Source organism: Myzus persicae, unplaced genomic scaffold (genome assembly GCF_001856785.1).
Source record: "Myzus persicae strain clone G006 unplaced genomic scaffold, MPER_G0061.0, whole genome shotgun sequence".
Taxonomy (NCBI): domain Eukaryota; kingdom Metazoa; phylum Arthropoda; class Insecta; order Hemiptera; family Aphididae; genus Myzus; species Myzus persicae.
This window is the reverse complement of record NW_019104433.1, coordinates 197,818-216,415: the sequence shown is the minus strand read 5'-3', so window position 1 is coordinate 216,415 and position 18,598 is coordinate 197,818. Positions and strand designations below refer to the sequence as shown.

The following is an 18,598-nucleotide window of genomic DNA, read 5'->3' as shown; positions in this document are numbered from 1 at the left end:
TAGCGTGTTCCCTATTTTTGAGTATGGGTTATAATTCGAACATATTATTTTGTACTTAAATTTATCATTTTTAGTAAGGACCAATTTGTAAATTAATTTTTACTCAGGAACCAATTTTGTATAATATTACTCTAATTTAATGTAAAATCAATAATACTTTTTTCTCAGTAACTCAATTGTTATGTATCTGTGAACTTTATTTATACTTCCTATAGAAAATGAAAAAAGTATGAATTTGTTACTTGGGTGGCATAATCAACATCATAATGATCTTGGTTAATGCATATTCTAGGTGCTAATGTTGGTCATTTGATGATCATAATTATTACTTTAATGTTATTATTAAAATATCTTAACAGATCAACTAGAGGCTGCAGGATTTGTACTAAGTATGTGTAATTTCCATCGTATATATGAGTACTTTTTAGTGTATTTATGATATAACAGAATATAATATAGAATCTATTATATAGTAAGCTAATAATTTCTGGTGGAATCGGAAATCATTTTATGTGTGCATTTTTTTGAATGAATAATTCAAATCATCAAATCTATAGTTTTATTAAATTTTTTAATAATTGATGATCATTGTTAAAAAATGGATAATAAGTCAATTTTTTTTTAAAGACTCATGGGGAGTTAACCATTTGGAAAAACTTACCGACGACGTGGATTTTCGTATGTATTTATAACAAATAATCTAATCGACTTTTTTTAATTTATATTAGTTGTTGCAATGTGATTATTAGAAAGTTATAATTAATCTACAAAAAATATAGGCAGCTAACTTACTTGGTCTACCATGAATATCGACATTAATACGAATTTGTGTTTGAATTTTTTTTTAGTTCAGAAACCCCCATCTGAAAACTGTGGTTTAGAAAAATGTAAGATATAGTTTGTTTTTGTATAGATTTTAAGGTTTTTTTCAAGGTGTTGATCCAAAATAGATTTTTTCGTGTTATACCCAAATAATAAGAACTGATAATAAACGTTATTTACGTATAATAGATAACGTAGAACAGTTTTTAGTGTAGACTGACATGAATCACACCATGTATCGCATGTCTGCAGACACATCGAACATATTATCATAAAATAAATTATTAATCATTTTAATGTTTATACATATATATATATTTATATTTTAATGTATGTCATCAACTGCATGGTTATCAGCCCGTTTTTTACTGTGGAGGAGGGTACGGTTTGTTCAGAACACGCACCCATCCAGGAACTAGTAACACCGGTCGGCGCTGGCACTCAGAACGCACTTATGACTGAAGCCAAACACCCCACCAAGCAGTGCCACAGTGTTTAATGTTTATATTTTATATGTGTGACTGGCACAAACACAGTTTTAATAATTATATACTATAGTAGTCAGTTCGTTAAATTTCTTATCAGTAGAAAACATGATTCGTAATTATTATTCTGTTTATCAAGTATAAAATACATTCGCTCCCGTGTGCTCATTATTATAAGTCGACAGCAAGTGCCTTGATAGGCTCAAGTTTTTTCGAAATTAGCTTCTTCTTAATTTTTTTTACATGGACAGGTACACAAACAGTACATGCTTTCAATACATACACATCATGACTTGCAAAACGTTATTGTGGGTGGTGTGTTGCTTAGGACTGGATCTCTACCAAGCTGACATTACCTTACATCTTCAACCCTCACCGTTACGTTTAAATAAAGCTAGGTGGTTTTCCAATACATACAACCTCTCGACTCTGGCTTGACCAGATCTATAATATCCAATAAACTTGTTTTAATTTCAATGCTATATTTTTGACGTAAATCGAGCTCCATGCACACGTAATTGCAATCATAATTGTAAATTTATCATTAAATTTCTTCTGAGTAGATAATCGAATGCAGCATAATACTTTTTGGTGATAAACAATGCGAGCTTACATTTAAACATTTGGATTATAGTGAAATAGGGTTATGCAAAATATCCATCTTGATTTAATTTATTTTAGACAAAGAATATGCTACTGAGAAAATTAACGGTAAGTTATTTTATTTTCCAGCTATCTCAATGAAGAATTTTATAGTCTTAAGACTATAGGTAGTGTTTTTTTAACATGAATAAATGAATGATTAAAGCATTACTTTATATTTAGAAAAGTATCCGATGTTTAGTCAACAAAATGGTAAGTTATAATTGTTTTTCTAATAGTTTTAAAAAAATGTTAGAAATCATGAATAAATTATGTGATTCTTTATTGATTATATAGCAAACATTTTATAAAACAAAACATAACAAATACTTACCTTTATTATAGATTATTAATTAAAATTGTAGTTGTAGAAGTTTTAATTACACTGTTAAATATATGTATTTAAGTAGGTATAACAAATTAAAAACTATGTTATTCGTAATGACACTCTTAGACATTTTTGCAATGTTATGTAATATGCCTATCATATCATGAATAAATATTTACCTAACCTATAATTTATATCTATCATATAGGGGTTGTGATTGCTTATTATTTTGGTCTTGCAATCAATTTTTTAAACCCAGGTATGTATTTTTAGTATGTGTTTTTGATAAAATTACAATATAAACACATCATAATATTATAACTAATTGGTAAAAAACATAGGTTTTATGGCCATTATTGGATGTCATTTGAGCCAAATATATTTGTCATTCGTTTGATTTGTATTGCAACCCATGTATAAATGTTGATTGCACGAAGAATTTGATTATCATTTATCATGCATAAATTAATTGTATACAATACTGATGTCTAATAAAATATAAACGATACCATTATTTATTTGTTTATAAAAGTACAAATTGTATGTATACAACGTTATTCGACGTTATCTAGTACGCCGTACAGATGATTAGGTAAATAGGTAATATTATATTATGTTAGGTAGATTGATAAACATTAATCTAATTTTCCTAAAAGTAGTGCGTTGACAGTATATTATTATACTAACATTAAAAATGTATACAATAATTTGCAATGGTTATTGTCTATTGACCATTGTTAATAGTAAACATAAGAAGGGATCACCTTATAAAAATAGGTAATAATAATAATTACTGTTGAAGGCTTAAAGCTGATATTTTAGAATAAATATATTTTTATGGTTGGTGTATTTCAGTTACATACTCATCATATATGTTGACTTTCTAAAAATATTTTTTTAATAACTTTTTTCAAAAATAATTTTTATTAGTATACTGAGTGCTATTGAGTGAGTCCAACAAGTATTATGCAGCAACGTAGATCTTATGTTGATTGTAAATCTGGTCTACATAATTATTGTAATTATTAAATACAAGAAACCCTTTCCATAGTTCTCATTTTAACAATTTAATAGATTTTTTTTTTAAGAAATATACAATCTCTACTAAAGTAGCACAATAGGTATATGTAATAAGATACTTAAAAATAACATGGTAGACGTGGTTAAGAAGTAACAAACTTGTGGCTCCCAGCATGAGGGGTAGGAGTGAAATGTTGAGGTATAAGAAATTAGGAGAGAGGCGAGGTTAAGTGAATTTTTATTGCAATAGATCTCTGCACCATCTCCATTTCAGAGGATGTCGAGGACTATTAGGGAGCGTTAAGGTATTTAAGTTGCTAATTAATGGGTTATTATGATTTGCCAAACGTGCGACAAACCTCTTGTGTAAAAAAGTGTAGTTTTCAGGAAACACAAAAAACGTCTTAAATAAAAGAAAGCATGTATTTCATAAATGATTTATTGTAGGCAACACTAGGTGACACATAGGAGAGATATTTTATTATTTTTCATTTATTCTACGATGCAGATAGCACTTGGAGATTTTATCAATAAATAGCTAATTTTTTTCTGAATCCAGGATTACTAAAAATTCAAAATCATAAATTTGGCACACTGGTGGTTTATTCCCGTCAATGACGGTATTATATTAATGTATCTTGTGTAAAATATGTGTCATTAGTTAAATATAAAATATAATTTATATGGTATACGTTATAATACTCACCGAAAAAAGTTAAAAAATTTTTATTTCTTTTTAGACATGATGTTGCCAGTGGAAACTTGGTGTAATATCCATGGTAAAAGTTTTATCATTTGCTAAGCGTATTGATTTATTGTGTATATTTACATAGGGAATTCTAAATGTCAGAGAATGTCAGCAAATTGTTTTTAAACTCAGTGAATAAAAATATACATATGGATTATGTACAAATATTTAAATTTATATTTTAATTATTTCATAACTAGCGAGTGGCTTCTTTTTTAAAATTGGTTAAGATATAAATTGACCTTTTTTATGTGTACTGTATACTTTTTATTGATAATGCTGTGTTTAATTATAAAAGTTTCAAAACAAAATTAAATCATCAATACAAATTCATTTACAAAAAATTTTCATTGAAAACAAATTTAGAGGTTTTTATATGTATACTAAAATATTTGAGAGTTTTTAACCTCACATTTTAAATAGACAGATTTTCTAAAATGTAAAATTTTATAGAAATAGGTATCTGGTATACTAAAAAATATAAAACCTCAATAAACTCAATTCAATGGAATCTATAGTGTAAAGTAATGATAATTATTGTAATTTATACTTGAATTTGAGTACACCCTAAATTATTACGAATTTTCAATAAGTTTATTTATATAATTAATCCAATTAAGTTCATAAAAATAAATAGAAATTTTAACTAAATACTGTAATTTATTCGTATTGTAACTTAATAACATTTATAGAAAAAAACTATATTGCATTTTATTGTAAATTACTAATAAACTATATTTTATAAGTTACCTAGTATTACAATACTTGTTTTATTTCCGATCTAGAGAAGGGAACCTATTATGCTAAAGAATTTTTGAAAATTGGTATTTATGTAATTTTTTAATTTTTTAATAAGTGTTCTTAATTATATTTCTTATACATATTAAATATTTGATAGACGAACGTTGTTTGTTAAATGTTAATGTAGTGTTAGTTGGTTAATGGTAAGAACCAATATTCGTAGTTGGGTATTCATTGTAAATTATAATGCAAACAATATCATACTATGATATAATGAATTATGATTAACAACGAAATCACGTGCATTTAATATTTACTTAACTGTACCTAATCAGCGTTATCATCAAATAGATTGAATTGCTCTGTTAAAGTTCTATACAGTCCAAATTGATTTTTTATATTCTGCATGAATGAGTGTTATTATATAATTTATTTATCTATCTAGTGGTCCATCTTTCTTTGCTATGTATTTATTTGTATTAATACCTGTGTTTATTATTTTTTAGATAATGAGCCTTATAGGAAATATTTACAACGCATAGCAAACAATACAGGTTAATACAAATAATGTAATGAATTTATTATTTTAATGAATAATTGTTGATAGTAGTAGGTAGTGGCGTGACCAGGAGTTTTCAATGGTAGATTGGGAGTGTTATAAGTAATAATACATTTAAATTAATAGTGAAAGTAGTGCCAAAGACTCAAATAAGGGGCTTTATGGAACAATAGGAGGGGGGAATTATTATAGGAATAACTGTTTAGTTTTGTTAAGTCTTTGGAATGTTAGGCATCACAGCTTTATGATTTAATGTTACCGGAAAAGATGACATTCAATCAGTGTTGAAATGACTAGTCAATAACGATAATGCCTGATTTATAATAAGGAATTAAGGTCAATAACTAGTCATTGATGACAATTCCGAATAAAAGAAGGCATTGATGTTAACACTAAAATTAATTTGAAAATCGAATAATATACTTATTAGCTATTTAGGATAAATCGTAATCTTAATCTTTGTAATTATAACAAACCGATTTTTAAACACAATTTTGTTACACGATGCTATCCACTATTTCAATGTACAAACAGTACTGTGCAGTCACTTGTGGGATGTGTCCATAACGATACCAGCTCATAGTGCGATAATTTTTCATTTGACAATAGTATTATAAGTTATAAGCTTATAACTTATAACTTATACGCAATACAAATGATAACAAAAAACCGGGTTTACCATGTACACTAATAGAATAGATGACTATGTTCTATAATCAGATCGATCACCGATAAAGCGGTGTTGATATTTAGGGCGTATATCGATTGTGCCGAAATTATCTTTTTAACTGTAAAAAATCTATTGATTCCGCCGGCTATCTACTCCGCCGAAGTTTTTTATTTATTGATGCCGCCGGTTAATATTTATAAATTATTTATTTTAATAAAAACAAAATATAAAAGACTATTATTAAATGCAGAAGAAGTAAGTGAAAGCTTCAATGAAGATTTCATGTCAGTCGTTTCTGATGACCCAAGGTTAAAAAAATTCTGCGATTATATAATATTATGTGATCATTTTATTGATGAAACATCAAAATTCAATCAAAAAATGTGGGCATCTTCTTTAATTTCTTTCGAACGAACTACAAACAGTTGCGAATCGTCTCATTCGAAACTTTATACTCAATTTAACAAAGCATATCCTAATATATTTTTGTTTTCGCATGTACTAAATTTAAAAATTCAAACTAATAAATATATAATAATAATAAGAGGTCTTGATAATAATAAAATAAGTAAAAATAAAAATTATGAAAAAAAAAAATATATAGAAACAATTTTTGAAGACTATTTAAATAAAAAAGTTGATAGATTTAAGTATATAAAACTGTCATCAAAGCACTATTCTGAAAAATAAATCAATTAATATTATTATTATATTTTAATTATTATTTACTATTATTTATTTTATTTTTACTAAATTATTTTTGATTTTTTGGGGTTCACTAAATAAATTGTAAAACATATTATTTTACTATTTTAATAAATTTTACTTACGAAAATGTTTGAATTTTTTTTTTGAAATGTTTAAATTTAAATTTAAAAAAAATTATGGTAACTGAGTGTATCTTATACCTTTACTATTGATTAAAAAAAATACAGTCAGTGGAATCAACATAAACAAATATCCTCTGAAATTGATAGTCAGTGGAATCAATAAATAAAAAAGCTCGGCGGAATTGATATTAAAACGGCGGAATCGATAAAACCCCAATATTTAGCGGGTTACCCATGAGCGTCCCGAAATTACCCTTCTGTAATATTCCTAGTGTGTCCAGAATAAGGTATCATCCGAGTATTTCGAGTGTGTCCCAAGGAAAAAAGGCCATATTTTTTTATAGCCCGAATGCGTCCCAGTTAATTTAGAATACCCGGGGTGCACCACGAGGAAGTGAACTAACTAGCTTACACCCCATTTATTATTATTAATTTATTTTAGTTTACACCTTTAAGTTTGGGTGAGCGTACAGTTTATTAAAAAATGTTTTGTTATTATTATATATATATATATATAGGCTGGTGTTTAAATGCCATTCTTTTGACAAAATGTTATTTTGATATTTTATTATTTTTAAATTGATTTATATTGTCTTCGATGTATGTAATTTTCTTGCTCGTACTTCCTTTTGGTTTTCTAGTTGTTTGTTAGGCCGTTCGGATTGCTATTTCAGTGTCAATTTGAACTTTTTTTAATATTTCCAAAAATGTATATATATCTGGGTGAGGTATATAAAATAACGAATTGTACTTGGAATGAAAGCTTTCACAAGCATTTGTTGTCCTTTCAGAACTACTTCTCATTTCAGCCCACATAGAAATAGGAAAACTATAGGACTTTGGACCGAGGACGCACTTGGGCTATGAAGAAGGTAAAGGTGTGATTCCTAAGGACGTGTCTAGAGACCCGCGACCGGTGCGGCTGACGCGGCGCGATTCTAATTTTGGCCGCGCGGCCGCCTATTGATTCCCAACAACTACAAAACGCACTGCAAGAGATGCGCGGCGTATGATTTCTAGATTTCATATCCAATGATTTATTATTTATTATATATTTGTACGTTGCATTGATCACAATTGATTTTGTCATTTTCGATCATGTTGTGTTATCAAAAGAAAAACTTTTTGATAAATATGTTATTGGAAAAAAATCGAAGAAGAAGAAATGCTAATTGATCAAATTTCATCAAAAAAGTGCATGATGTGTTTAAAAAAAGAAGAGAAGAAAGATTTTTTAGTGTTTTAATCGAGAAACATTTGTTTAGGGATGAAAAAAAATTCCGTGAATTTTTTAGATTCAGTTGTGAGCAATTTAATTATGTTTTAAATTTAATCGAAGACGACATAAAATCAAATCCGTGCAATCGAGTTAAAGAGCCAATTTCAGCAGCGGAGAAATTAGCTGTAACATTTAGGTAAGTATATTAGAAATATGAATCAGTTACTTATATAAGCCATATTATTATAAATTTTAAATTTTAAATTTTAATACTGCCTATACTATAGTATTCAGTTACGCTCAACGGATGCTTATGTCGCTTATGAACATAGAACATATGTAGGTACCTAAACAAAATAACGCATTTCCTGTTATAATAGGAACCACATGTTACATGTACGAATGTATTATTTTATTTATAATATAAGTACTTTAAATAAGTGTTTGTAATCTACCATCTAAAATATATTAATAATCTAGTTGATATTTTTATGGCCATAAAATACTATTATCATTGATTAAAAATGCCATTTATGGTAGTTATTGTGACGTTCGGCAGAAAAAAAACCATGGTACAAAATTTAACATTAAAAATAATTCCAAACATTTGATATAGTATACACCATACAAATTGTATTGTATTGAAAAAAGTATGATAACATATTTTTTTTAAATAAAAGCCGTATTAAAGTATAAAATATATCGAAATATAAAAAACAAATACCTAAATTAAATTAAAATAACATAATGTGACGTACCTATGTCTTATTTTATAAAAATAAAAAATAAAATAAAAATAGAACTGTTATTTAGCTTGTATCTATTAAAGCTACCTTTAGAATAAATTAAAATAAAACAAAATTAAAAGTACTTCCTTTTTTCAAAACATAATAATATAGAACTCTGAACTAGGATAATATTACTGCAATAACTAATACAATAATATAATACATATCATTAGTATTTATAATCTTGAAATTGCTTTGTCCAATTGGATTCTGAAGAGTTTACATCAAGCTTCGGATGAGGAGTGAGGACAAATGGGACGCACTCGGGAGTGTCCCGACAATTGAGCGCTGAGACACATGAGCGCTTTATAATACAAAATAAATGGATGTTTTTTCAACTTTTGTCAATCTATATGGAGACATATTCAAAATACGGGATTTTCCGTAAAATACCGTGAAAATTTCGAGTTTGCATTAAATATTAAAATGTTAAAAGCATTAGCATATGTTCCACCAGAATCTGTTATTACTGCATTCGAAGACCTATTACAAACTGATTTTTATAAAGAATATGAAACAATATTGACACCTCTCTTAGACTATTTTGAAGACACATGGATAGGTCGTATTAGTCTTAACAGGCAACGAAGATCCCCAAAGTTTCCAATAAAATTATGGAACTGTTATGGTTTGATTAAAGATGACATACCAAGGACCAACAATGCCATTGAAGGATGGCATAATTCATTTAAATCAATTTTAAATGCAGTTCATCCATCAATTTGGAAATTTATCGACGCTTTAAAAAAAGAGGAAAAGTTGAATCGCGTGAGAATTCACCAGTTTATTGCAAGTAATGATCCAAAAACCAAAAAAAAATACAATGATTCAGGATTAAGAATAGAAAATATTTGTGAACAATTTAATTTAAGGTCAACTGAACAGTATTTAAAAGGCATTGCTCAAAATATTTAATGTTTTAATTTGTATATGTATTTGTATGCTTGTAATATGCATTATTAACCAAACAATTTTTTGTTTTTATTTTTTAAAACTATTACTTAACCTAAGATTTACATTGCGCTTAATTGTCTCAGCTCTTAATTTTCGTAACGCTCAATTGTTGTGCGCTCAATTGTCTGCGCTCCATTGTCGTGAAATCGCACTCGGGATATCCCCGATATTTGTTTCAACATTGCCTAATATAATACGGAAATGTTGAAAAAACTACGAAGCATTGCCAAACGTTTCCAGTCATTGTCAACAATGGCTAGGATATACCGGCAGTTCCTGAATTGTCATCTTTTCCGGTAACATTATATATATAATTATATACATTATAATTGTATACATACTATATACTCCTAAATAGTATAATATCTGAAAGTAACAATCACTTGAAATAAATATCTATTAAATAGATTAAATAAGTATTTCTAATAATATATTATACCGATACTAATCACACGTTTAATTTTTTCTATAGGTTTATCAAAACAAGAACAGACTATTGTTTATCGTAGTATTGATGGTAAATAACGCATTAGTTATAATTTTCATGTCTTTTAAATTGTAATATGATTATTTTAGTATTCAACGTAAATATATAACTATTTTCAATATGATGCTTATAATTTAAAACTAGTATCTTGTTACTCGCATCACAATAAATAAAGGACTTTTATGATTTCATGATTTATTAATATTTGTCTGAACATTAACTGCGTCATTGAACTAAATAAGGACTAGAGCGATTTAACATTACTTTTACGGCTATAGAAACTTTGAATTTAGCATATTTCATACTTTTACAGTGTATGTCAAGCGATTAAGTCTTAACCATTATAATTTATTAGTCATATACATTCAAACTTCAAAGTGCGATGTTTGGAATATTAAGATATTTTATAAGATAAAAATTTTAAATTATAAGTTTGTCATAGTATTTTGTTATACATTATTTTCGTGGGCAGCATTCATTTTTCATCGGATTAAATTCAGTATTTTTTAGTCTTAAAAATATTTACAATCTATACAAACAGCACCTCAATTTGGTTTTTAATTTATCCTTTTTTCCGGTGTTAAATGGGTTTCTGTAATTAATGCAATGTCAATTTGTTTTATCCCATATTAAAGATCGACATTTATTTTTGCTTAATCCATTTACTTTGAATAATAATATTTATATAGGAAAGATGGTATTTCAGTTAGTTAATATTTTTTTAAAAATTAACATCTCAACGATACTTGTCAGAAATAAGATGAATTGGTTGATAAATTGTCCGTATGTTGTTAGTGTTGGTTGAGTGTTGGGGTTTTGGCAGTCTATATCAAAAATATTATTATTTAAATTAATTGAGCTTCTCAAATTTTGTTGGTATGCCAATGGTATCAGGATTTAGTTTATTTATTAATTTACAGTTTTGTTTTTAAAATGACATGTGGTGATTGGTTGCGATTTTGACACGGTTATTTGAGGGTTGACCAACATTGCAGATGGAAAATTTGACAGCAGTCTCGCGGCTTTATTTGTATGTAACCCATACCAATAAAGAGCTGTGGTTTTTGACACATCAAACACATCTGGGATGATTGTGACAGTAAGATCTAGCACGCAATCGCAGTTTAGACAATTTAAACATTGTGCTACTTGTTTGTTAGCTTTTAGTGTTTCAACTTTTATTTAAGTTTAATTTAGTGATTTTAAATAAAAAATATGTATGTTATATGAAGATAAACATATTTTTGAAAGATAATGTCGAACGTTTGTTATACTTCTCGCTAAGGATTTTTTTTTTTGTGCAAGTTTCTCTCTTATGAATTTGGTTGTAGATATGGTGGGATTCTATAAGCTGTCTACTGATAACTATGCTTATATTTGTCTTCTTTAAGTCGATATGTATAGAATTATTATTGTATAATTTATGAATACTTAAAGAGAGTGGATCTCAAACTTTATTGTTCGTGAACGTCCTATTTTTATATTGTTAAAATAATCTACCACCCCTCAAAAATCAGGAATTTTAAATTAAAAATTATAAACACAATTAACCATGAATCATTTTTATTTTTATTTATGATGCGTATAATAAATAAAAAATATTTAAACTGATTAATACAATAAACACATTTAGTAAATTAATATGTAAATTAAAATTGAACTAAATAATTTATTAAATATTTTAATGTGATAAATGGTTTTGAGACATTTGATGCCAAGTAGATTTATACCACAAGTTTGAGTATTTGACGAAAATATATTTTAGCTTGAATGTATTCATAGGGTGAAACTATTGAAAATAAATTCGACAAATAGTTTAATAATTTTAAATTTAAACTGGACCGACTAATGTATTGATTTTATATTGGTGTGTGTACGTTTTTTTCTTATTAGTAGAAAAATGCTTAAATTATCAACTTACAATTTGGTTAAAAGTATTTTTCAAAATAATCGGGTCACCGTCTCCGCCGACACTCTCCCCCCCACCAAAACATCGGCTGCTGTTTCTTTTTTCATACACTCGGCTATCTTACTTTTACAGTGATTTACTTAATGACGAGGTTCACTCAACAGCTTATGTACAGCAGAACAATATTTAGAGCTTATTTGTTGTATAACCAAATATGTTATAACTTAAGTTGTAAGAGAACAACTTGAAATATTTCTTTTAAATACAAAATTTCATCAACATTTTAACTTTAAATGCCTATAATTTATAAAGTATTATTGTGTCAGTAATATTTTTGGTTTTTTTAATAACTTTCATTACATTTTCAGTATTTTTTTATTTGTTCACAAAACTTTGATGATTTTTGGTTTTTATACTGATAATTATATCATTTTAGAGAGTGGTTTTTCGATGTTTATGTTTTCAATTTTAGTTTTTATAATGTTAGGAAGGATAAAAACGGTTTTACAGTGGTACTTATGTATTGTTTAGTGTTTGTAATATTTTAATTTTTGAGATTATCAAGCAGAGTAGATTAATTTTTTATATTGTTTAGGAGAGATGAACTTGCTCTAATAATTGTAATTAAAAATATGGTTTATATTGGAGATATCTGAAACGCATACAGTAGTTAATTTAATTTACAATTTGTATATTTTTTAAATAAAAATATCCATTTATTCATAAATATGTAATATACATATATCAATATATTATATCATTGTTTGTCTATTTTTTTTTTTACAATCTAGTTTGTTATGGTGGTAAGTTTTTGAATTAGATAGTAATAAACTTTATACCTCATAAAATACGCTTGGAATTTTCAGAATATTATAATTTGTTTTAAATAAATATTGATGATGTCATTGAAATTTGGAAACAATAAAAAACGTATCTATATTTCAAATTAGTAATAATGGTTGTATAAAATGTGGTTCGTTATTTTCGTAATTAGGGATAAGTATCTGACCTCAATTTATATTTGCTTGGTGAGGCGATGAATTTATGATATTAGTTGTGAAGTGTCTTTCTCGAATATCTAAAGTTGTGTCTCACGTGTAATTGTGTACGTGAATTAAACTATGGTTTTTTTTTTTTTAATGGAACAAATTTAAATTGGAAAAAACTATTTTTTAATGAATATACCATAGTAAAAAAATAAGCAAAATGTGTTTTAATGGAAATTTGAAAAACGTATTCATAAAAAAGATAAAATAGATTCAGACTGTTGTAAGTCTTGAGGCCGCCCACTAGCCGGTTTTTCGGATCTAGAATAGTGGTAGAGACGATAGGTCAACTATCACCTCGGGTTGGTTCATCTGACACCAACGATAAAACCAAGTTGGTACTACGGGAGAGGGGAGCCCCACTGTAGCTGACACGGCTCGCCGTGCCAGGGACAGTGCCCCTCAAGGTTGAGGTGCCTACCTCGGCTGAAACGTAGTGTCTGTGGTATGAGTAATCGCTGGATAGTACAAAACCGATGACCCAACGGGAAAGAAGCCCCGAAAAGCTAATTTCAAATCGGGTACGGTCACAGGCCGGTGCTCGTGTTCCATACATTGAAGACATGCGGGAGGGGTAAAATCCGACCGTAATCGTACGTATCCATTGAATAGACGTATAGCCATAGGCTAAGGTGAGGTATACGAACGTAGGCGAAAGCCACCAAAACCTGGACTCTCTCTGTTGTAAGTCTTGAATGGTTACATTTATGACGAATGAGAAACATATGATTCGACGTTAAGTTCCTATATACATGATCACACGCATCACAGACAAACCGTTTAATTGTGGAAACAGTTGTTGAAAATATGAACGATAAAGGTGGATCAACTCTGAAAAAACCATCTCAAATTATTCAAGACATTCACATTGAATTTTGCAATTCCAATTAATTTTTGCTCTTACATACCTTCAGTAGAAGCAACGAGATAAATATTTTTAGAAGGAAACTCTTACTTTCAAAGTCAAGTAGAGAAAAAAAAATATTATTGATTTCCTATACAATAAGCAATTTTTTCAAAATATTTCTGTTATTATTATTTTCTTAATAGAGGTGCTGAATACAGTTGTTTATTTTACAATCAACATTTATATATGACCATCACTAACACATTATTTAATTATTATAACTATTATACTTCATACATATACATTAAACTTATAAATAAATAAATAATTTATTTTTTGATCAGTATTGAAAGTTTGGCACTTAATCATGTCGGCAGTATGAATTCAGCCAAATGGAGTCGGCTTTTTAGTATTCAGCTTAGTGGGATTCGGCGTTCTGTACCTAACCTAATTTTACATTGTTGTTGGAGATGTATGCTTAAATCTGCAAAATACATGAGTATGATAAAACATTTTTCAGATTTTCGTTCGAAAAATCATTACCTACAACTTTATAACAGATAATATGATAAATACATTAAAAACACTTAATTTTTGTTCTGTTGACGTTTTTGACAGTATTAGTCTGTAGCTTTGTACTCAAATAATATTATGGTATGATAGTACTTTAATTTTTATACAACAATTATTCCAGAATTATTTAATTATTCAAAGAGAGGTAAGTATCTATACCAAAGTAAAACATTGGAAACTTATGGCATCTAAGTATAACTATGTACTATTTTAAATGAAATATATATCAATGAGAATACACAACATATTACATAATAATCGCCCGATTATCGCCCAAAGTAACCTTTTTAGTTTTTACCTTTTCATCTATCCCAATTGCGGCCCGTACACATTAGGTTGGAAACTAGGAAACTACCTACTCAGTGGTTATCAAAACTAAATAAATATAACGATTGCGCCCGATACGTATTTTGACATAAATATATAACTATCGTATTCACGATTCCCACGATCACCAATATTCAGCGTGGTAATTTCCAGTCCATTAAAGATAAAAAAAATCAGATAAAATGTAAGATTGCAAGTGGTGGAACATATTATAAATTTATTCGTAATATGAATTTCGATTTCATAAGTTACCAGCAAATGAAATAGAAAAATGGTGTTGTATAAATAAAAATTGTAAAAGTTTTGTTAAAAGATTCAATAGAAAAATTTTAATAAGCCAAATTCATGTTCATTCAATTAAGCTTAATTTTCTTAATTATAAGCCATTTTGTGAACCAATGTGTGTTTGGACGTGCCGCAATCGGGCAACTCCGTACATAACATACGTATTTAACATCGAAATGGGGCTTCTTAATTAGTTATGGATGCGACAACCATTAGATTGAATGCATATTATGTTTAGCAAATGTAGCGTCTCCATCGCTAAATGTGGCTTGGTAGTATCGGCGCGGTGTAGCCCTACGTTGACTTTAGTAGGTTGGAATTGTCTAATCCTCAAGGATGGGTGATGAGTGCAGGACTGACAACCATATTCCTAGTGAAAAGTACGCAGTTAAGGAACCAATAAATTTGCTTTAGATGTGTGAGGATAATTGAAAGAATTTCTGTCTTATTTCCATTATCTACTGGAAATCAAGCTATGTTTTGAACATGGAGAAAAAACACTTCGTAAACAACATATAATAATTAATAATATAACAATTATTCCAGATATACATGATAGTAAGTTAATAGAATATAATTTATTGTTAGATGTTGTATAGATTGATTATGCTAATATACATAAAAAAGATCGAAAATATTTCATTGATTAAAGTGTCACACTCACCGCAATGAACAAAATTAATGAAGTGTATAGGATTGTAAAAAAAAATGCATTAGCAAGCATCAAAATATTTTTATAAAGCTGATACAATAACGAGCGTCAGTCGAATACAATAAAATAGAACTATGCCCAACTTATCATAACATAACTGTATAATATGGTAATAGGGAGTTTTATACGCCGTACGTCTATTAAAAAAATAATAATACTTATGAACAGGAATTAATCATTTTACAAATTATTATGTTTTAAAAATATATCCTATGGTTTATATAGAGTGTATAATGTTGTATATAAATTAAAATGCGTAGTAAGAGGTAGATGAGCAATGGCAATATCATAGACATAATACATAATATAATAATATATTATGTCTAAGGGGGAGATGAGCTACTGTTTCCGCTCAACTGTTGTAACGACAGTTATATAAATTTACGGATTCCTGGAAACGATACAAGTACGATTAGAATTATAATTATCAAAATAACATGTTGTTATTAGTGTAAAGGCCGGATTTATATGAATTTTAAATATTTTAAAATATGCATGCAAACATATACTAAAGTAGTTAAGATATGTGAGAAATTTTTTTTTAACATGCATAGTACAATTTCAGTTTTTATAAAATTGTATATTTAATTTTAATTTTGCGGTGTTAATTATTTTTAGTTTTATTAAAATGTTTATAAGCAAAAAGTAAATAGGAGGACGAAGTGGCCGAGTGGATAACGTATCGGTTGCAACGCGCACAGTCACCGGTGCGAACCTCGGTCACGGGCAGCAACTTCTCTCGGGGCAGTCACGGTGTCTGGAGAGAGTGGCCGCCACCCCCCACCCGGGCATGCCAGAAACCTACGGGTGCCCACTAGAAATTCTGGCAAAAATAACACACGTGTGTTCCCTAACCTCTACAGTTCCAAAACCTACCGTATCAACCTTACTCCTAACACAGTTCATAACCTCTACAACAGTTAATAGCCTTAGTCGCCGGGCTTAAGTTCAATAAAAAAAAAATTGTAAAACATAGCGCACTGTCTGAGCAGATATGCAATACAAAACTTTTAATTTATTAAATTGTATTTTATTTTTGATCATTAATACATTGCGAACTAAGCAAATACAATTTTAGTACGTACAACAAATTTAATTCTTTGAAAAGTGAAATATTTGATAATGGTATAAACGTAACTATAATCTTTTTTTCACTCAATACTCTTTTACCAATTAGGTGTAAATGTATACACTTTTTTTGTTTTAATACTCAAAAATATGCAGACCCTGCCCTAACGTCGGAATATGCAAAAATATTCGTTATAAAATGTTGATATTTAATCAATCAAATAATGGTTTATGAATACTCATTGACGGCATGTATATAATATTGAAAATAACAACATGAATTTTATGCAAAATCCGGTCTTCAGTTACTATAACGAATAAATAATAATCAAATTTGTGATTTATTATATAATATCAAGAATATGATCGGCAGTAAAATATATTATATTATATATATATTTTTATTCTAATATATGTTATCAAATATTTTATTAAAAATTAATAAAGTAAATTTCGATTGGAAATTAAAAAAAGAATCGTTTCGTATACTACGCTTAAGGTGGCATACCGTATAAAAAAGGATGTCACTGAAATGGAACCAAATGGTGAAAAAATGATATAAAAAGTAGCCTAAACATTTTTTTCAAAGGAGTCGTTTAAATGCCCAGAATCCACAAAGAGAAGAAAAATAACATATACAATAATATATCCTGGATCTTTGGAAAATTAACAGTATTACCTATATGGATACATAGTCTTTTAAGTTTAAATTCATAACTACTTATACATAGATTATAATATTTAATTATTTCCAAATGTTTTCTTGATATACTTCGATATAATTGATTTAATTTTAATTATATGGACTTGCAGAAGTTAAACGTGGTAAGTTATTAGTATAAATAGTTGCATAGTATATTAATATTTAATTATTATTTATATCACTCATCACCGAATTGTCTTTCAAATATTTAACACTTTGTGTTTGGACATTTTGGAAATTATTGTTCCTAGTAACTTAAGGGCTTATTAAATTGTACCCATATGTTTTTTTATTCAAATTGCGTTGGCAAGTCTACTTAAACACAACATTAAAAAAAGTAAATTATTAGCAAGTGTTGAGGCCGTGCAACTAGAACAGCAAATTAATATTCCAATTTATAAGCTGTTGATGTGTGATTGTGAAATTTGAAATCTCCATTGAATACAGCATAGGAAATTGTGTGTTTTATTTTTACATTTTCGACATAGTGTATTTGCACCATCAGATTTATTTATTGATTTGAAAGGTTAGTTGGTTAGGCCCTTTCAATACCTGAAAATAACCTATCAAAATGTGAAGATTTTATAGCTATTTTTTTGTTCGCTAGTTGTGAGCTATTTGTTGATATTTTTAATTTAAAATTTGTTTGGGTGTGTTCTTTAAATGTCGGTAAAATTTTTTGTCATTGAGTCAAAAAACTTGATAGCTTTACAAGGCTGATACAAGGCTGATACAAGGTTATTCATAAGTAGTTACAATAGAAGTTGGAAAATATTATGGACGTTTAAAAGCTCATATTTAGTGCTACCCATCACTTGTCCTCCTTTTTGTAATC

At 28.1% G+C, this 18,598-nt stretch overlaps 1 protein-coding gene across 1 annotated transcript in view; it reads left to right on the top strand.

The window, feature by feature from the left end:
• LOC111042133 overlaps nucleotides 1–18,598 on the top strand; it is a 46,486-nt gene that overhangs the window by 1,981 nt on the left and 25,907 nt on the right. Inside the window, exons 7-20 of the mRNA XM_022326653.1 lie at nucleotides 360–389; nucleotides 628–678; nucleotides 849–887; nucleotides 1,989–2,018; nucleotides 2,133–2,162; nucleotides 2,486–2,536; nucleotides 4,038–4,076; nucleotides 4,831–4,869; nucleotides 5,293–5,340; nucleotides 10,279–10,323; nucleotides 12,994–13,005; nucleotides 14,790–14,813; nucleotides 15,827–15,838; nucleotides 17,874–17,885. Coding sequence (XP_022182345.1) covers nucleotides 360–389; nucleotides 628–678; nucleotides 849–887; nucleotides 1,989–2,018; nucleotides 2,133–2,162; nucleotides 2,486–2,536; nucleotides 4,038–4,076; nucleotides 4,831–4,869; nucleotides 5,293–5,340; nucleotides 10,279–10,323; nucleotides 12,994–13,005; nucleotides 14,790–14,813; nucleotides 15,827–15,838; nucleotides 17,874–17,885 — 462 coding nt within the window. The remainder of the gene's footprint in view (nucleotides 1–359; nucleotides 390–627; nucleotides 679–848; nucleotides 888–1,988; nucleotides 2,019–2,132; nucleotides 2,163–2,485; nucleotides 2,537–4,037; nucleotides 4,077–4,830; nucleotides 4,870–5,292; nucleotides 5,341–10,278; nucleotides 10,324–12,993; nucleotides 13,006–14,789; nucleotides 14,814–15,826; nucleotides 15,839–17,873; nucleotides 17,886–18,598) is intronic.